At 34.0% G+C, this 21,605-nt stretch overlaps 2 protein-coding genes across 2 annotated transcripts; both read left to right on the forward strand.

Moving 5' to 3' along the window:
- Positions 1-4,532: 4,532 nt before the first annotated feature.
- LOC129311376 (UDP-glucose 6-dehydrogenase 1-like) lies at positions 4,533-6,994 on the forward strand. The gene is made up of 2 exons (XM_054953662.1): positions 4,533-4,672; positions 5,286-6,994. The coding sequence occupies exon 2, from the start codon at positions 5,306-5,308 to the stop codon at positions 6,746-6,748; it is 1,443 nt and encodes a 480-aa protein (XP_054809637.1). The 5' UTR covers positions 4,533-4,672; positions 5,286-5,305; the 3' UTR covers positions 6,749-6,994.
- Positions 6,995-9,644: 2,650 nt separating this feature from the next.
- LOC129311877 (uncharacterized) lies at positions 9,645-12,974 on the forward strand. Its single transcript, XM_054954349.1, has 3 exons — positions 9,645-10,335; positions 10,730-10,881; positions 11,025-12,974. The coding sequence occupies exons 2-3, from the start codon at positions 10,737-10,739 to the stop codon at positions 12,431-12,433; spliced, it is 1,554 nt and encodes a 517-aa protein (XP_054810324.1). The 5' UTR covers positions 9,645-10,335; positions 10,730-10,736; the 3' UTR covers positions 12,434-12,974.
- Positions 12,975-21,605: the final 8,631 nt, after the last annotated feature.

Genomic DNA, 21,605 nt, shown 5'->3' on the forward strand with positions numbered 1-21,605 from the left:
AAAACTGGTTAAAATTAAACCAATAAATTGAAAGAAAGTAAGCAGAAACAAGCAGAATTTTATTAATAAAGCCTAACAACTTTGCTCATGGTCAAAGGGCACAACAAACATGCATGTCCACAAGAAGAGAGAAGCTGAACTTTTGCAAAGAGAAATTGAGAAAAACACAAACAAGTTTTGGGCAATAAAGATTGCACTAACAAAACCTAGAAAATTACCTTCTTTTCTTGACAGCTAAAAAAATGTCTCTTTTTGCAATAAATTCCCAAAACTATTTCTTTTTGCGTTAAATTCCTAATCCAAAAAAGGATCTTCAGTAGGATAACCACTCACAAGAAACAAGCATAAAAAACGCACCTTAAGTTACAGGGAGTGGGGTTTTTTTTATGTTGGTGGGGGGAGAGGCTGGGTCCAGGAAGAAAGATGAAGATAAATTCACTGAACTACTCATGAAAAAACAAAACAGATTAATACAGATACATCTGTACGGAATTGCCCAGAAGAAGTGAAGCAGATTGAAAATTTATTTCCACCCATTGAACATTAAAATATTTGCATGCATTGGTGAAGAGAACTTAAATATTGTCAGCATTTCCATTGATTGAAACATTATTTGCAAAGAAGAAGCACAACAGATTTGCACAGCCAAGCATCAGTAAATTGTGCATTGAAATGAAAATCATTGCTCCACACAAATGTAATATCTAAAGAGAACAACTATAATCACGTCATTCAGCCCATTATGCCCAATTCCTTCAAATATCATTGAGGATTCATACTACCCAAAGTCTACTCAGATCAGGTAAATTTCTTCATGGTCAAATCGGTAGAACGGAAGTTTCTTTTCTTGATCATCCCCATAGGCATTCGATTTCTAACATCATTAATCCTTTAATCTTCAATAACCCTTCTACAACTTCTACCAAATAATCAACAACACTAGTAAGCATTTAACCACCATCATTAACACAACTCTTCTTACAAACTTTAAAAAAAAAATCTTAATTATCATTTTGTCTAACAATTTCCCTTTAGATGTTGCACAATTTTAATAGGTAGATTAACTTTACAATTTATGTACAAACATAAACTTTCTTAGGTAGCATAGATAACTCCTCAAGGTTCTACTATGAAAATTAAACAATCTCATTTTCATCAACTTCTTTCAAGCCTTCCTACAAATACCTTGAGAGCATTTATCATTGACAAATTTGTGAGATGAACAACTAAGCAATTCCAACAACTCTCAAGCTTTTACTTTTATTAACCAAATTTAGTTCACTATCATGATAGAATAACATCAAAGATTAACACTAGTAAGCTTTTACCATTCACTCTGCAGTCTCTATTGTCGTCTGCAGATCAAATGAGAGGTCCAAATATTCTAAACTTAGTTGCACTGGAACAGACTCGTTTACTTGCAAGTGCATTGGCACAAAATTGTGACCCTAAATTTCAGGTTTACCTGCTTCTCATGACTTCAATATTTTAGTATTTCTTGGGCATGTAAAACATGTCAATGGAAATATTCAGAGTCAGACAGCCATTGATTCTAAATTTATGTCAAATTAGAAAAGTTTATCTTAAATAAATGCCGTAGGCAGCATTGTCTTCTTCTTGATAATAGTTAAAGGTACAGTCCGTGTTTTCATTGTCATTGACCGTTTGTTTGCCAAGCTCTTGCAATTTAATTCATCAAACAGTGTTCAATATCTTATACGAGATTAAGATAACACGATTGTGGATCAGCAAGTAGTTTACAATGAAGGGGAAGAGGAGAGCTTCAATCTTTTACATACACAAGAAGAAAGCAGACCAAACTTTTAGCCAATCAGCCAATACACATACACAAGCAGGACTTCAACAACTGAAAAGGAAGGAAAAAAGAAAAACTGAACATGCATATACACACACCTCTAATAGCGTGAAACAGAGCAGGAAAGAGGAAGGGATTCAGCTACTTCCACCAGAAAAAAATGAACGTCCAGCTCAGGGATCTAGGTCTTCAAATCCCAACAAACAATAAAGGCAAAAAAATACAATTTAGGCATATAAATCCGAACCTTAACAGAAAAGACCTCGCCCCTGGCTCTCCGTTGCCGTTATCGCCAAAATCTTGGCCCTCGCCACTGATTTTCCCTCACCTCTGTCACTGCCGCCAACGTTTCCCTCTTCTCCTTCAAGTGTTCAACTCTCAGTTGCCGGCTACGTGTGCTGCCCCCAAAAAAATCACTCTCCCTTGGCCCAACCAAGCCCTCGTTCACCGTATGGATCAAAGAATGCAGACCTAGAGAATAGAGCTTCGCGTCGCACAGAGACTCGTTCGGGCAGAGAAGAAAATGAGCTTTTACTTGAAGAAGGGTGTTTCGGTCTTTTCCTGTGACATCAAAATATCACTTAAGGATCTTGGGACTTGATTGGCCTTTTAGAATTTGTTGGGACTTAACTGATATAAATTAATATTTTGAGACTTTATTGTCATTTTCCCACTAATTAATTTTACCTTGTAATAACAAAAGAGTGTGTGCGTGTGTGTAGTATTGAAGCATTGGCTTAAAATTTAAGCATGTGAGAATATGAAGTCAGAAAAGAGGGCATGATTTTGCATGATGAGCAACTCATGAAATGACATGGAGCCAACCGTGTTGTGGTCCAATATTCCATTATTTGTTGACTGATTACTTAATTGAGCTTAGTTGAATTACAATTTGATGAACCTGATCAACAATCATTACCATTGCCTTTTTACCGCCACATCTGTGGCTATTGGGCCCAACGTCAAACCATCTTTGACACGTCCTTCCTTGTCTCCGTCCTTTTCTAGGACTCATGTCATGCACCATCACAAAACGTCACAAACACTTTAAGATGATTTTGTTTTAGTAATATTTTATTTGCTGAATAAATTTATATAAATTATTTATATTTAAAAAAAACGTGTCGGTCGACTTAATTAATACTAAATTCAATGAAAGGGTGTCGAAGAAGCATGTTGCCGTTACATCAATAATGAAACCACAGACAGAGACAAATAATAATAACGTGATATGATATATAATTTCTTTTGGTAGCCCCAATTGTTAATATCATTTATCTTCCATCCTACTCAAGTTTTCTTTGAAGGCACATCCTCTAAATAAGATTGAATATTCAGATTCTAATAGTATTTAAATATACTAATTTGATAATATTATTAAAAAGAAGGGGCAACTACGTCTACTTGCATGAAATTGATACATATCATATAAAAATAAATCGTACGTACTTGAAAACATACAGACCTATTCTTCTTTTCTTCTCTTCATGTGACATCATCATATTCATTACTTGCTCCTGAACGTTAAAGCCTCGTTGTCTCTTTATGATATTTAATATTGAATCAAATAACAACCCTTCAGCTTTATTCTTATTAATATTGTAATAGAAGCTTCTCCATATATTTGTTGATATGATTTAATTAATAGAGATCAACTTAGTAAATTACAAATTGTTGTATTTAGATATGTTATGTTGTTCAAATGTGAATGGATATAAAATGATATAAAATGTCTCACATTGAATAAAGTTAGATTTAATAATTAATATAAAATAAAGAGAAAAGACTCATAAACTTGAGCCATAAAATTTTGAGTTAAGACATGATGTTCTTTCATAGCTCTTGCCCCATCTCTCCTCTTCTCCCATTCCCAAACAGTCGATCCTTATTCCTAATAATACCGATACACAACCATACATGATTTAAGTTTACCTAACTTTTGATCAATTCTCATATTGAGCAATTTTTTATTGTAACTGGACCTGATTCAGGATCGATTCAACAGTCAAATCAGTTAATTCAATTCTCAAAACATTATTTAAAACTTTTAATTTAATTAGTAAAATATGGATGAAAAACAAAATAAATTACAGAGCATTGGATCACACTCGTTCAACTAATGCAGGTTGTAAAAAGTTCAATTTATTTTGGACGACATTTAAATACATGGAGCTTCTGCTAATTAATATTACATCCAGTCCTACTTCATACATATTAAAAAATATATATAGTTATTTTTCAAATTGAATTTTTTTTAACAAGTTCATCCTTGATGATCATGTTTCTCTCAATTTACTTGTTGATTTTCAAAATAAGAATTTAATTATAAGTATATGTAATTGTGAAAAATAAATATTTAATGATACAAAGATGACTTATATTTTAGACCATAGAGCTTATACTTGGAATAGAAACTAATATAATATTTTAACATGCAACTTGAATTTTATTCTTTAGTGTTATTAAATAAAATTTTAAACGCAACAAATTAATGCATGAGGCTAAGACACATTTCCAAAGCACGTGAAAATATTAACTCAGAACTTATAATTGATGTGATATAATTAATTAATTAATTAATTAATTAATTAATCATCAAATAAATAATAAATAAATAAATAAAATAGTGTGTGGCAGTTAGTAGTGTACGATCATGGAGGGTCGCAAATGACAAGAGAAAACGTGAAGTGTACATTGGTAGTAAAGCATTTTTCGCGGGTTCCATGTTACTGGCATATATAGGAGCTGGTCTTCCTTCTTTCTCGGCATCACAACCTCCTTTCTTCTTCACTACCTTCTTATTCCTCTTCTTCTTCCTCCTCTAGATCAGATCTACATATCAATACTGCATTCAAGGTACTTTGATTTGCTTATGTTTGATTAACAATATGATTTTACTTTCTTTTCTTGTACTGTTGTTTGGCTTCTCACTTGAACTAGGTTTCGCTTGTGCTGCTTCCCATCACCTGTCTTTCTTTCTTCGTCATTTGATTCGTGCATTGTTGTTTCAATTTGAACTGGCTTTTGTTTTTGTTTAATGTTGATGCATTGCACATGATCATAGTGAAATTGTTTGTTTGTAGAGATGTTTGCTAGCTGATTTCGCGTAAATTGATGTAGATCTGTGAATTATTGAATTTATTTTGGGAATTCAAACTCCGCAATCTGTCTCTCGTTTAGTGTCTCTACGTACATGAGAGCATGTAAACAGAAGATGGATGAGCTTAAACATAGCGCATGTAACTTCTGACGAAATTTATAGATCTCCTCTTCTGTGTAACGAACATGTAATTCTCAATAACCCTATGTTCAGCAATACTCCCAAAAACTTCAGTATCGCAAAGAATGTCCTCGTTAAGGAAGATTTATCCCCATTTGAAGTCTTTGGATTGTTGTACTTCGATACCTAATATAATCACCTTTTAACAGGAAATGTGAGTTTCTTGAAATTGACCTTGCTCTCTTGCAGGCTGCTGGGAAGAAACAAAAATGGTGAAGATTTGTTGCATTGGAGCTGGATACGTGGGTGGACCCACAATGGCCGTGATTGCCTTGAAGTGTCCTGAGATCCAGGTAGCTGTTGTGGATATCGCCACCGCACGAATCAATGCTTGGAACAGTGACCACCTCCCCATCTACGAGCCAGGCCTTGAAGAAGTGGTGAACCAGTGCAGGGGAAAGAATCTTTTCTTCAGTACTGATGTGGAGAAGCATGTTGCAGAGGCTGACATAGTCTTTGTCTCAGTGAACACACCTACAAAAACTCAGGGTCTTGGAGCTGGCAAAGCAGCTGATCTCACCTATTGGGAGAGTGCTGCAAGGATGATCGCTGATGTTTCCAAATCTAACAAAATTGTGGTTGAGAAATCAACTGTTCCTGTGAAAACAGCTGAGGCAATTGAGAAGATCCTTACCCACAATAGAAAAGGCATCAATTTCACAATTCTGTCAAACCCAGAATTTCTTGCTGAGGGTACAGCAATTAAAGACCTTTTCCATCCTGATCGAGTCCTTATTGGAGGCAGGGAGACCCCAGAAGGTGCCAAGGCTATACAAGCTTTGAAAGATGTTTATGCCCATTGGGTCCCAGTTGATAAAATCCTTTGCACCAACTTGTGGTCTGCTGAACTCTCAAAGCTTGCGGCCAATGCTTTTCTGGCACAAAGGATCTCTTCTGTCAATGCCATGTCAGCACTCTGTGAGGCTACTGGAGCTGATGTCAGCCAGGTGTCACACGCCATTGGCACAGACTCCAGAATTGGACCCAAATTCTTGAATTCAAGCGTTGGTTTTGGTGGATCTTGCTTTCAAAAGGACATCTTGAACTTGGTCTATATCTGTGAGTGCAATGGCCTTCCTGAGGTTGCAACTTACTGGAAACAGGTAATTAAGGTGAATGACTACCAGAAAACTCGGTTTGTGAATCGAGTGGTTTCCTCCATGTTCAACACTGTCTCAGGTAAAAAAATTGCCATTCTGGGATTTGCTTTCAAGAAGGACACAGGTGACACAAGGGAGACACCAGCCATTGATGTGTGCAAGGGGCTGTTGGGAGACAAGGCTCGTTTGAGCATATATGATCCACAGGTCACTGAAGAGCAAATCACAAGGGATCTGTCAATGAAAAAGTTCGATTGGGACCATCCTGCTCATCTTCAACCATCAAGTCCAACTTCAATCAAGACAGTGTCTGTGGTTTGGGATGCCTATGAGGCAACAAAGGAGGCTCATGCTGTTTGCATTCTGACTGAGTGGGATGAGTTCAAGAAGCTTGATTACCAGAAAATTTATGACAATATGCAGAAGCCTGCATTTATATTTGATGGTAGGAACATCGTGGACGTTGAGAAGCTCAGGAAAATTGGGTTCATAGTTTTCTCTATTGGCAAGCCCCTAGATTCTTGGCTCAAGGACATGCCTGCTGTGGCATAAAAGGGGGCTGCCACCACAATCTGCAACGGCTTTTTAGGTTGAAGTTATTGACTTTTCGGGGGAGTTGATTGTCCCTGTCTGATATATTAAGCGATTTTTTTGTAGTTAGATTTCTGCTGCTATTGTCTCTTGTCATTACTTTTATTTGATCAGTGCCCTATTATTTGTTGTTTTGGTTTCATTAAATAAATGAGCTACTCCATAAATTTTATGGAAATACAATTTTTGCTTTTATTCTTTCACTAACTTCCTCTCTCATGATCTTTGTGTGAATGATAGACAGCATATTGGCAAGAAATGTTCATTTTTTATACCCAAAAGATAATTTTTTTCCTTAGTGAATAGAAAAAAAATTGTAATAGAAAGAAAGAGATTAATACAGGTGATGGATGATGGGAAAAGATTTGCTTTTTGTACACATTAGTTTGCATTATCTTCTGTTAGTTCATTAATATAGTTACCATATTTATATTCCCTTAATTAAAAAAATATAAAGCATTTTTAACTAAATTTTAGCCCCTCAATAAAGTAATTACTTATTTTTAAACTAACTTTATTTTTTTATATTTATTCCCATTAAAAACTTTACAATATAAAATTATTTATTAATAGGGATGCTTAAAAAAAAAGTAATGATGACACTTAAAAAAATAAAAATATTTTATATTTTTTAACATTTAACTCTTTAAAAAATATTTTATATTTTTAACGGAGAAAATAGAGATTAAGACAAAATATGAGGACCAATATTTCATGAGTGATGGGGACAATGCCAAATGCTTAACTAATTACTATATTGTAAGCATTGTAATTTACATATTTTTAGGTAAAATTTACTATGTTCGTGTATTGCTCGCTTTATATTACGATGCATTCTCTCTGTTTTTTATTATAAAAGAAACTGTTACATGCATTCTTTGTTTATAAGCAAAATTCAAGAAACATTTATCATATTTTACTCATATTACCCCATATGAAATCAAAATTTATTTTCATGACATACGCTTATTTCATTAATCACATTGATAATTTAATAGAATTTTTTAAATTTTAAACATTATTATTATACTTAACTAACTTTTTTAAAATGGAATTGTTGTCCCTTTCCAACAAATCATTTTTGGAACTCTCACAAAAATCTCGACACTTTTTCTTCCCTTTGGGTTATGGTGATTATAGATTTTGAAAAGACACCTTAAAACGTTATATTGTTTAATATAAAGTTGTTTAAATTCATTAAAAAAATTCCATTTTGATTCATATGAATATGCATAAACTTGAATAATACAAACTTCAAATATAGTTATACACTTTCTAATAATCATACTCTCAAACTACTCCTAAACTTTCTAGCATGTGACCAAATGTTAAATGTTAAATCTTCTCAACTAGGCCTCTATGCATGTGTATGTAAATGATTTAGAAACTTGTCAATCAGTTTGGCAGCTACAAACAAGTCTCTCCCACGTCACTTGCATAATTATTACTCATTTCGTTTAAAAATATAAGACATTTTAATTAAATTTCATTCCTCAATAAAGTAATTATTTACTTACAAACTAATCATATTTTTTTATATTTATTCCTATTAAACACCCTACGATAAATATAAAGTCATTCATCAATAGGGGCACGTTTGAAAAAAAAAAGTAATCATTACACTTCAAAAGAATAAAAATATCTTATATTTTTTAACACTCAATTTTTAAAAAATGGCTTACATTTTTGAATGGAGGGAGTATGCAATATAATGGTAAGCAGAAAAGTATTTTGCAGAAAGAAAATAAAAAAATAATACATCTCGCTCTTTTTTTTATTTCTCATTTTATTTTTTAAAAATATTTTTTTAGTGTAATAAACATGCAATTAAACTTTGCCCATAGATTTGCATGCAAGAAGTTTGCTTATGCCAATGTCAAGCATGTCGGCAAGAAAAAATCCCAATGCTAAACATGAATCCTCCTCATAGAACGCCTTCCTTGTGATCTCTAATAACACCATAGCAGCCCACTTTCCTTTATTTCAATCCATCAGCCCGGTCCACATTTTGATTTCAATCCTACAAATGTAATTTGGATCAGATAAAAAAATACGGGAGAAAATTAACTTACTAGTGAAACTTATTAAATCAAAATAAAAAATAAAAATATGAAAACTAAATATTAATTTAGGCAATTACAAGTTACAAAAGGCCAATCTTGAAAACCTGTGTCATAATGAAAGAATAAATTAAAATAATAATAATATAATAATAATAATTTATTAGAGAAAATTAATGATTTGATCCCTGTAGTTTTGATTTAGTTGTATCTTAATTTTTGAACTTTAATTTTTTATAACTCGATCATTGTAATTTTGATTCGATTGCAATTTAATTTTTAAATTTTAACTCGATGCAACTCAATTCTTATAATTTTAATCATTTAAAATATTAGTCCTTATATCTTGAAAATAAAATTTTAAAAATTAAAATTATGTTAACATTTAGGGACCAATATTTTAAATTACTAAAATCTTTAATTTGATAAAAATTATTTTTAATTTTATTTTTAAAATATAGAAACTAATATTTTAAATAGCTAAAATTATAGTGATTGAGTTGTAATGAGTCAAAATTTAGGGATTGAATTATAGTAAAGTCATAACTTTAAAAATTAAATTACAATAAGTCAAAATTTAGATATTAAATTATAAATAAGTTAAAATTATATGAACTAAATGATTAAGTTTTTCTTATTATTATTATTATTATAGAAAATTGAGATGTAAATAATTTTGAAACTGGGCCGGTTTGCCCATCAGGCCCAATTCTAATTTAGGCAGGTCAAACCTCTCCCCACAAAACCGTTTTTGTTTTTTTTTTTTTTCGGACCATCTCGTGTACAAAAAGCATGCCGTATCTCGACCTTCATCGCCTACCTCGCGCGATCTTAGTCTCTTCGATTTTTGATTCGCTTCTAATTAGCGCTCTTCTAAATTCTAAACCTTGAATCGGGCCACGACTTCGTTCGATTTTCGTTCTTCTCTTTCGTTTGATCCCAAATACGACTCCCTTGGTCATCTTTACATATTCTAGGTTTAGGGTTTCGATTAGGTTCCCGAAGAGTCTGTAATCGTCTAATCTCTTGTACGTTTGATACATATTTTTTTGTTTCGATTTGCGTTCATCATATATCTCCTTCTGATTTCACATAATATTCCCTATCGCTCACGAATTTAAGGTTTCGAAGCGCGACGTTTTAGGGTTTCTCTTTCTGTAAATTTGTCTAGAATTCTTTAAATTGTTTGAGGGGTTTGACTCCTTTCGTTCGTCTCCGGCTCTTTCGCCCTCTTCTGGGTTCTAATTTCGCGCTTTGCACTGTTGGTTGATAATCTAGGGTTAGGGTTTCAAACATATTAGGGGTTTCTTAATTTGGTGAAATTGAGTTTGGGGATACAGGTCCTTGACGTGGAAAAACCGCCTTTGGTGTGCAATTCCTTATCGATTTGTCTTTAATTAGATTTTGAGTTTTCCCTTGGACCTTAATCTGCCCTCCCAAGTGCTGCGTTGACTGTTTGTCATCACTGAATTTTAAGGAGCTGAGAAGGTGAGAAATAATTTTTCATCACTATTGATAGTCCCATTCTTATTATTGATTTAGCTGAGAATGAGTTGTTGATTAGGATGTATGTGGCTTTTCTTAAATGTAAAGTTTATTATGATCATGATGGTTAATGAATATGTATGTATTCTTAAAAATTGTTACATGTGAGGTGAAATAGGCATGAAAAGTAAAAAGGTTAATTATAATGTTGGATTCTATGCTGCGTAATGTGATGCTATTAATTTAAAGACATTGAAGTAATTGGCAAGGTGATCAACTGTAAATTGAAAATATTTTCCGAGGGAGAGATGCAACCAGGCCTAATGTTTGAGAAGATAAGCAATTAGTGGCTTGAACTTTTTTGTATTGGTATAAACTCTTAATTTTTCCTTTGCAGGATCAGAATGGGATTTAAACGGTGTTTTGAGGCCAATGATTTTGAGGATCTTCCTTGCAACAAGGCAAAACGTTTGGAATGCATTGATAAGCTGGTTTCATTTGCTGATGCGGATACTCTCAATAATGGTCCAGTGAAGCCTATTGCTTCAGGTGAATGGTGTTCTTTGGTCATCTAAATTTAACTTTTTTCTTAATGTTAATTCAGTGAAGCTATTGTGATTGAAATGTTATGCCACCAAGTTGAATTATAATTATAAATTATAAATGATGAACATTCTTCATCTGTTACTTAGGGAAAGATGAGGATGGCTTTTACAATATTCAGTGGTATGATGCGGTTGAACCAGAGACTCTCACTGGAGCTGCACATGCTGGTGAGAAGGATATTGAGACCGGTGGCAATTTCAGCAGCAGTTATGGTGAGGATGGTTCTGGCTCTGGGGGAACATCATTGTGTGCTTCTTTAGATTCCTTCGAATTTGATTTTCCACAGAAAGCAAGTGTTCCTTTGGATGATGCCTATTCAGTTCCCAATAGTTTCCCAAGAAGACAAGTTCCTGTTGGACCAAATCATCAAGCCACCATTCCAGTCTGGAAGGGAAGAGGGAATGGGATATCAGGGTCAACAGGCACCTATAATGTTTATGGCTATGAAGAGAAGTTGATGGGGACTGCTGTGATCTCAATGCCCAACCCGAGCTTCTATTCTTGTGAGAGTGACGGGGATGAAGAAGGCAGAACAGAATGCAACTGCGTGGATAAGGATTCCATCAGATGTGTTCAACAGCACGTTCGGGAAGCACGTGAAAAGTTGATGAAGACTGTTGGAAATGAAACGTTTGTGAACCTGGGGTTTGGTCACATGGGAGAGGAGGTTGCACTGAAATGGAGTGAAGAAGAAGAAGATTTATTTCATGAAATTGTATACACGAATCCTGCAACATTGGGTAGAAACTTTTGGAAGCAGCTGTCAGCTGCATTCCCTTCTCGAACAAAGAAGGAAATTGTCAGCTATTATTACAATGTGTTTATTCTTCGGAGAAGGGCTGCTCAGAACAGATCCAGATTTCTTAATATTGACAGTGATGATGATGAATGTCCACCAAGCAATAATGTGGGCTTCTATGGTTTCGAAGTTTCAGAAGAAGACGACTCTGCTATTGAGTCTCCTGATGATCAAGATGTCCATGTTGGAAACCAAGTTAATTATTCTGATGATGATGGTGAAGATGATAACAGTGACAACGGAACTGATGGTGATATCACTGGTATCAGTGGGTATCACCAGGGAAACAGCACTGACTCCAGCTCACAGGTTGAGAGCTTGTCTGAACCTGTTCAACAAGTCAATGAGACTCTGGGGATATCAATTGGTTCAGGTGTTCAGGATGATTCCTGCACGTCCTTTGAGTGTCAGATCAATATGGACGAGTCCTTCCCCTCATGTGGTCATGAAGATGCTAGTTCTGCTTTGCAAGCTAGTGGATTTAAATGTGATCAGAGCCCACTCATGCCAGGTATACTTGATTTCTCCAGTGACACCATGGAGCGTGTTTATTTCTCAGAGCCTTGTGATGCTAACGATTGGTACCCAGGGTACTCCACCGGTCCGTCCTCTGATATTGACTTCTCGGCCACATCCAAATTAATTGAAGAGTTTTTGGGTCAAGTTACTCCAGATCGAAGGACCAAAAATGACTGACTTATTAGCTCCTGTGGTTCTTATTAGCTACAGGGTGGTGTTTCTTATTAGCTACAGGCTCAAGTTGGTTGAGGTTGCCATTGAAGATTTTGGAGCTAATGGTCTGTTATGGGCAGTGGTTTAGTTGTAAAATACAAGTGTACTTGGCTGGAAAGCTTTTTATTTCTCTCTTTCCCTGGAGAAAATTTCTCTCTTGTATCAGTTGAGGCGCCAAATCTCTCTGGTGCTTCAATTTCAGAACATCACCAAAGAATACCAAATCTCATGAGGCATGTTCTGAAATAGTTTTCCCAGTTATTTTCTTTCTTGTTAGCGGGGGTGACGAGGGAATGACAATACATTTGGCTATAACTGTATATATCCGACTGGACACACCATTCCCAGAAATCTTGGTTTTCACCCTCCAGTGTTTATTTTTATTTACATTATTTCCAAATTTGTATTTTATTTTTCGGGGGAAGCACCGAATTTGTATGATAATGGAAGGCTGTAAGATCAATTATTCTCCCATATACACTTTAGTGGCATGATTTACTTGTTCCTTTATTTCTTCAAAGAAATCATAATATGAAAAGCTGGAGCAACCTTGAGTTACTTTTGAATCAGGATGCGACTAATTAAATTGTGTGGATGCATGTTTCATGTACTGGAAACTTTTTCTTAGCGTACTTCTGAAAAATAGACCAAATGATACATGAAAATGAAATCTCATTTTTGCTTCTTTCAATCTTCCCGTAACAAATTATCATGTGCAAAAATGTGATAAAAAAAAATGTGCAAAAGCATAAAAAATGGATTTAGCTTTTTACCAAGGGGCAAAAGGGAAAAAAAAGAACAGAAAAGCCTCCCATCAAAAGGAAACTGGGACGCATAAAAAGTTAAAAGGTGTGTTTATCTTGCTCTGAATTTTTTGTTTGCGGTAAAAGAATGCATTTATATTTTTACAATTAAAAATTGAATATTATCTTCTTTTTTGGGTGTTATATGGCCATGGGAATGTTTTTGGTCTGTTGGATTTAATCAAAATGGTTTAGATAGAATTCTATAATATTAAATAAATTGTGCCAGATTTCTTCTCATAAAAATTAATTATTTTTCACTTTTAAATATTCATTCTCGATCTTATGTTCGCGTAAAAAATTCATTTATATTTTTTATAATTCAAATTGAAGGATATACTTTTTTGGTTTGATAAGATTGCATTTTTTTTTCTCAAATTACGGTTGCTTAACGTTTTAATTAACAATACCACTATAGTCAAGATTTTATATTAGTTTTTATTTAAAATATTTAGTTTAAAAATTCATAATTTTATAATATAGCTTTTAACATACTCGTTTAGAACCATATAAGATATAAGTGATTATGAAGCTTATTTGCACTGTTTAGATAATTTTTTGAAACCCTGTCGTAATTGGGATTCTTTGGCCCATGTTGATTAGAAGCTCCCAAGAAGTGATTATGCATTCAAAAATTCATGATTGGATTTTTATTAAATTATATTTGATAATAATTATAGAAAATTAAACAACTTTATAAAAATCATACTTTTTAGGTATATAATATATCCAAATGTGATTTTGATTAATACAATCCGAACAGAATTAGCTTTCTCACAATCATTTTTTTAAAAGAATATCCAAACAAAAATTATGATTTATCAAAGTCATTTTAAATTAATGTCACTTTTAAAAATCATGATTATCTATAATCTCATTTGTTCAACTCCAATCCAAACAGGGATTAAAAAAAATAAAGAAAAGTGTGATATAAAAAATATTTTCAAAAGCTATAAAAATGGATTTAGCTTTTTGCCAAAAGAAAAAGGGAAATTTCATATCAGAAGAAAATTAGAACCTAAAAAAAGGATTAAAGAGTAAATGCATAGTTCATCTTACACTGGTGCCATAAGGCTATATTTCTTCACAGTTGATTTTAATCAGAATTATTTTTGAATATGCAATTACTGAAAACGCATCAATTTTATAATATTACATAAAAATATGCTTAATTTTCCATTTATATCAATTAATCTTCATTTTTAAATTCTTTAAAGTTAGAATTTCAGTTTAAAAAGTCTAAACTTTCTATTGCAAATTTTAATTGATATTAGTACAAAGGAATTAGATTTGAATTCCACCAAAAGAAAAATACAAAAATATAAAAACATTAAAAATATATTTAACTTTTTACGCAAAAAGATAAAAAAGAAAAGTGCATATAAAAATGAATAAAAAGAAAATGCACTGTTCACCTTTCTCTAGATTGTGTGCGCTTTAAAAAAAAAAAATTCATATTTTAATAATTAAAAATTTAATATTACAATTTGTCCACATATTTTGTTTTAACTCGCTTGTTCAATCCGAAGATGTTTGACTTAGAAAACAGTCAAAATTCCATGATATGTTCATGTTTAGAGTCTTTGAGCTGCTTCTTTGTCCCTGTCAAACTCTCACCTCTTTCTTCCTGGTGTATGAGAATTGATACCAGAAACAGAGCAGTAATTCATAGACCTACTCATTCTGCCTTAGCCACTTCATATGCAATTTGCATCGGGAGGTTCACTGCAATATCATTCCAGGTGATGGGCATATGAAGACAATAGTTGTTTTCGATGTTGGGATTTAGTTACAACGATCTAACTCAACTAGTCGTATAAAAAACACTAACTTGATGATCAATTTGTCAACTAGCTTGCATTTGATCATATCCAGAGTCAGAACAGATCCTATGTCTCACAAGATCAGGTCTTCCTACAGATGATCACCACAATGTCTCACATGATCAAGCTAATGGCTCAACTGAATCAGTAAGCAACTCAACTCTGTCCAGTCCCTTCCTCCAGCAAGCTTAAAGCTTGATCTATACTCCCAGTCTTCTCTCAATACCATCAAACCAAGTGGGTATACACCTTCATCTAATCTTATCATATCTCCTCGTGTTGCTTCTCCACTCATTTTCATAGAACCACCGGTGTCTATTATGAACCAGCTCTTTTCAGGGGTTTTCCCAGGTGGTTTTTATTATTTTTTTTTTGGGAAGGGAAAATGAAGATAACTAGAACCAAAAAAAAAAAAAAATTACAAGAGAGTTCAGAAGTTAACACCTTACCTGAATAATAGGAGGCAGAGGTTGATCAAAGGCCTCAAAATCATGAGTGCTACTTTTTCCTAACATAATGACAGGGTTAAGATCCTTATTTCCCCTCACTAGCTGTTAGTGAATACAATTGATACATTCCAATTTCTAGCTAATAACAATCTAGCTTCAGTAACCCTGACTAAGGTGTTGTATGATTGAGCATTGCTAGTGAGAACTTTCACATCCTTCCAATTCTAATTCCAACAAAAATTTAGGCTCATAGAAACTGCCTTTATCTCTGTTATGTATTGTGGAACAGGATTCAGTTTCAAATAAAAGCATTGCTAGTGAAATTGCCTTGTTGGTGAAACTAGTGTAAAAGCTTCTGGTCTTGAATGGCTTTGAACATAATAGTTTGCACATTATTGCAAACCTCCAAATCTTCAGTACCAAATAAATTTTGGCATCTAGCAATCCATAAGTCCTAGCAAACATATGAAAAAACAATCCAGCAAGGGAGTCTCCTAGCAGCAGTGACAACAGGTTCATGATAAAAATTCCATAGCATCTAATCAATGAAACCTCCTCTACTAAGTTGTCCCAAAAACCCAACGTTTAATAGTCTCTATTTTATCTCTACGACAGGATAGTCTCTGAACAAATGTAGGACATCTTCATCCTCAATGCATCCTTACGGGTATCGGAAAGAATCATTTAGGCCTCTTTTGTGTCTCAGCTTTGCTGTGTGGGCAGCTTCGTGTGCCAACAACCAAAGCAATACTTTGACAAGGGTGTAGGAGCTTGCTACTTGTACACCCAATGGAGGTTGTGCCAATGACAAGGGTGTTTTTGAATCCTTTTTGGTCTATCAAATGCATCCTAATTGGTACTATAGCTTATCAACAGATTTGGCAAGGGGTAAGTTTGTCCAGAACTTACTTCGCTGGCCATTCCTGACTTTTTAACCTATCCCTTCCATGAACTTCTCCATAATTCAACGACACTTCTTCAAGTAAGAGAAGCTGATTGCCTTTTGTTTATAGTAGGCACCAAAACACCACCTGTCTTATGCATCTCTAAGAATCTTCACCCAGAAATCTCGCATATTTGTGTAAAATGCTCCAACATAGCCTCATAATAAAGGCTTCTTTAAGAGATTTTAGGGTCGTTCAAGCCCCAGACACCTTGTTCCTTGTCATTTGTTGCGGTATCTCAAGAGACAAGATGCAGTTTCTTGCTGGCTCTGGTGTAATTTCTTAAGAAAGCTCTGCTCTATTTCTCAATCTTGCCAAGAACTTCACTTGAGATAAGCATGGTCTGCATATAATAACAAGGGAAAGTAAAAAAATAACAGATTTTATTAAAACAGTCCTCCCAGTGAGAGTTATGAATTTACCTTGCCAAGAAGAAAGTCTCCTCCGCAACTTGTCCAAAATTAAAGTATAGACAGCATGGTTTGCTCTCTTATGAAGAAGAGGGTATTATTTATCTAGACCCCCCCTGAGTTTGATAATGAGGATCTGGCTCAGCTCTAAAGCTTCATAACAGTCAACATTTTTGGACACATGCAAACGAGTTTTTCTTCATTCATCCTCTGACCCACAGCCAGGTAAAATTCTCTTATACAGTCTTTGATCAACTCCATCTGTTTTAGTTTCTTTAAATACAACCCCACTTCACGTTTATCTTCGCTTGTGTTGCTTATGATGGGAAATCAACACATCATATGGCAAAACAACTGTCCGGACAACCAACCTATTCATTAAAAATTCATCTCTCTATCTTGTTCAGTGAGAAAATTAGCTTGAATTTATTTAAACGGAAGAGATGACTTAGTAAGGCTAAACGCAAATAAAAGAGTGACCAATAGAAGGTCCATTTCGATATCTATACCTACAGAAACTGGCTGATTAAAGAATACTATTTTATTTACTTAATACAGCAGTTTCAGCGAATCAAATGTTGCCATTTGCTAGATGTTGACTTCTCTTCAAAAAATGCCATTTTCTAGACGTTGACTTTTCTTCAAAAGACATTGTCTACACAAAGGTGGCAGTTAACTGGCATTCAAAAAGAATCTTTAGGCTATTAGCTTAATAAATTACCTCTTTTTGTGAATAACTTATAACTTACACTTGATTATATATTAGTGGCCATATATATTTTTGAACTAGTTTGGCCCATGAAATATTTTTCATAAAAATAAGAATAAAAAGGCTTAGTCATAAACCCAGTCAGTATGAGAATCAACCAACAAGTGAAACTGCACATTTAGAGCCTGAGATATCCAACGGGTATGTAGATACAAAATAATTCCTCTTTGTGACTACAGCGACATGTTTCTTCCCTTATCCTTCAAATGAAAATACTTCCGTAAGTGTCAAATTCCCCAGTTAGTGACTACCGTGTCAAATTTCTCCATTTATCCTTCAAATCAACATGAAAAAAAAATAAAAGAAAAAAAATATCATCGTCATATCAAAACTCAAGCTCACAAAAATAGCATGGCAAAGCAATTTAACACAAAAGTTGCCATTGTCGACAAAGAAACTTGTGCAAGATCAAAATTGCAAGCATGGAAAACTGGTAAACAAACAAGCAAACTCAAATAAAAATGGTTTAACTCATGAAATCACAGTGCACTTCTGATTTCATCTGCATGATCAGAAAAAAAAAATATATATATATATATATATATTCTTTTAGGAGAAGCAGGAGGGCTGTAGATCAAATAAACTTACAAAACAACTATGCAGGAAATCAAACTCCCACTATAACTCAAAACAACCTATCTATTAAGCCGCTCAGTGGGTTAGGCAAGAAATTGAGCCATATGTACTTGAGATAATGAGTTTGAAACATTGTTGCTTACTTCTATTCTTCCTATCTTCATAAATATCTCACTGTAAAATCTCAAGATTGGCTTCCAGATTCCTCTGCCAAACCTATATGAGAAAATAAGGAGAATGAGAGCATAAAACCATAATGTCTGAAACTTCAAAAAAATAATTCACATTCTCCATCCAAGCAGAAAAGATCTGAGAATCCCAGCACACTTTCAGTGGTTTAATAATGTTGTAAAATTATTAACTTCTAAGCTTTGAGAACACAATGTCTCATAACCTCTTGATCAAAGACAATAACTCATCTTTCTTGCAAGGAACACTACCAAAATGCAAAGGTTTCCAGGTACAATTAAATACACAAGAATTATTCAACCATGGGAAAGTTGTTGTTTCACAAGTTTTTCCCTCTCAAACTTCAAAAACACATAATTTCCCATACAGAAAACCAGTTTAGGTGGTTTAAGTGTCCACACAAACTTATTTAATAATCTAATTAAAAGTTTTGGTTTGGCACACAAATTCCACTATATGAAGATTTTATCCACTAAAGCCTCCAATGGCTCCAAAATATATTGTCAAACTTTCTAACACTTCCAAATTACTACCAAATAATACACTTGTCCACAGTGCGCACGCACACAAAAAAATAGAAACACGCAAGAATTTACTCAAGCACATGCAATTATCCATAGTCGGGCTATAGCTACCTAACACAATTATGAAAAAACAATTCTAATCCTTAATCATAATGCATCATGACTCATCATATATTTAACATCATGCTCTACAAAAACCTTAAACAATACCATGAGAGTCGAAAAACATTCTTGTGGCTAGCATAAACAAATTTGTACCAAAAGAAGAGTCACATTCTCACTTTACAATATGAATACCCCTAGGTTGGCAATGATATACATTAAACACAAAAATAAGGCCTTACGACTAATAGGTGTTTCACACACCAATACTATACCTCAAGTGCTTCTCTGATTGAGCTCTTCCCTGAAAAAAAAATAGTTAATCATAGAGAATGAGACACAAAGTCCCAGTAACCAAACCAAAATTCCATGCTGCATGAACATGATAATATGGATTGCTAAGTGAGCAAGTAAAACACCATTTTAATATGCATTTTTATTTTAAACTCAAACACAATTATATTTCAATTACACAATTATGCATGACGTCTCATACCCTCCTTACACCATACTTGGTACTCTAGCTCTTTTGACCAAAGGTAAACTAGTCCAAGCCACACATGCCACCTGTTAGGCCTAATAGGGGCTTACTACATTGTAAAAGATCCAACACATATAACTTTTGTAACACCTTAAGTTTCTCAATTAGTGATTATTAGTGTTTTTAAGGGTAATTTAGTCAATTTAGATAAATTATTAATTAGCAAGGTTTATGGGAGACTAATATAATTTTTGGATCCTTGGACAGTCTTATAAGAAGGCTAGGACTATGTTTAAGTGGCCATGGCACAGAAGAAAGTTTAAAATTTTGTAGGACTTTTTGTGCCACGCGCTGCGGCGAGCATGTCAATATGCCGCGGTGCACGTGTAAAATTAGCACTTATCCGTTCGTGAAAATAGATCGAAAATAAAAGAAAGAAGAAGGAAAAATGAGAGAGCGACGGAGAGAAACTCTTGGTCTACTAGGACACGATTCCTAAGCTATTTTGGAAGCATTTGGAGCTTAAATCACCATTAGGTAAGTTGCACATTCCCTCTTCTCTCTGTTTTATGTGAAAATCTAGATTGGTGGGGTAATAGAGGTTTTGATTTTGGTTCCCTTGGGTTTAAACCGAACCTGTTGGTTTATTAAAGGTCCTGGAGAGTTAAATCAAGCCTCTAACCCCAAGTTTATGAGTTTTATGGTGATTGAAAATTTTTGGTAAGGGTTTAGACGAACACTAGGCATAATTGGAAGATTTTAAGACAATACGAGATATTGGTTAGCGATTTTGATGTGTGAGGATATTTCATAAGATAGTTAGAGTGTTTCGGAATGGTTGATATTGTGAGAAAAGGAAATTGGGCGTTATAGGCACTTAGAACCTGGTGAGTTCAGGGTTAACCGGAGTGATAATTGATGATTGTCTATTGATTATGTAGATTGAGTATTGCTTGAGTCATATCGTGTATATAGAATGTGTGGAGGTAACATTGAACCACGGTAACCCTTTTGTGTGACAAAGGGTTGAGGTAACCATATAGTTTATTATGTTTATTAATTATTATAACTATGTAAAAGTAAATACAAATGATAAAGTTGTGGTTTTAAAGAGTTTTGTGCATAATTTGATATTGTAAATGACTTTAGCATGAAAATCAATTTGTAAAAGGCTATTAATTTTGATTGATATGCATATACTATGTATAAAAGTTTGTGATGTGGAAATGTGAAGAAAAAGTAATGGAAATTATGAAAGAGCATGATCATAGAGGGTGAAAGTTTACCCAAGATATGTGGGGATGTATGTGAGTAAAAAATTCATATAGTCGGGCTAGCACCATGAAACATCTGGTGCAGCATTACATGGATTGTTACTATGGGACATTCGGGCAATCTGAAAACTTCCTAGTACCCGTTAGGGTGTAGTTAGGAGTCAATAACATCTCTATCACAAGTGTGTGAAGAGGGAAAATCTATAGTCCGTAGGTGGGTTAGATTACCTTTGGCCAAGTGTTTCTACCACCGAAAGTGTGCTCGGGTCAACAAGTGGTTGATCCAAGAGAGCTTATGGTTTCATGTTGGGGAGTATTAGAGGTTCGGTGGTTAAACTATTATGCTAGTGTGAAATTATTGTGAAAAGATGCACTTATCTCATAAATATGGTATACTTGATATTACCTTAATTTTGATACTTTATCATGATTATTTGTGATAATAAGCATTTGATAAACTATATTGGTTACTGAGATGTTTATCTCACCCCATGGTTATATTTTACAGATGAAGGCTTCGGTAGGGGTAAGGGGAAGGAAGGAGCATTTGAAGAGTGAAAAGCATAGTTGTATAGCTCTTTCCTTTCCTTTTTTTTAGGTATTATAATGAATATTGTCAATATATAATGCCAACTTAAGAACATGACATTATTTTAGGATATTACTTGTATGGATTTGTGATAAGTATGCGTATCTTAGTCTAAGGTTAATGTAGTGGATTTTGTGTGTGTGTTGGTCCAAGTTACAATTATGAGGGATGAATTTAAAGTGAATTATGTACTTAAAATGATC

Source organism: Prosopis cineraria, unplaced genomic scaffold (genome assembly GCF_029017545.1).
Source record: "Prosopis cineraria cultivar Desert tree isolate PC_DT_omini unplaced genomic scaffold, ASM2901754v1 PC5, whole genome shotgun sequence".
NCBI classification, from domain to species: domain Eukaryota; kingdom Viridiplantae; phylum Streptophyta; class Magnoliopsida; order Fabales; family Fabaceae; genus Prosopis; species Prosopis cineraria.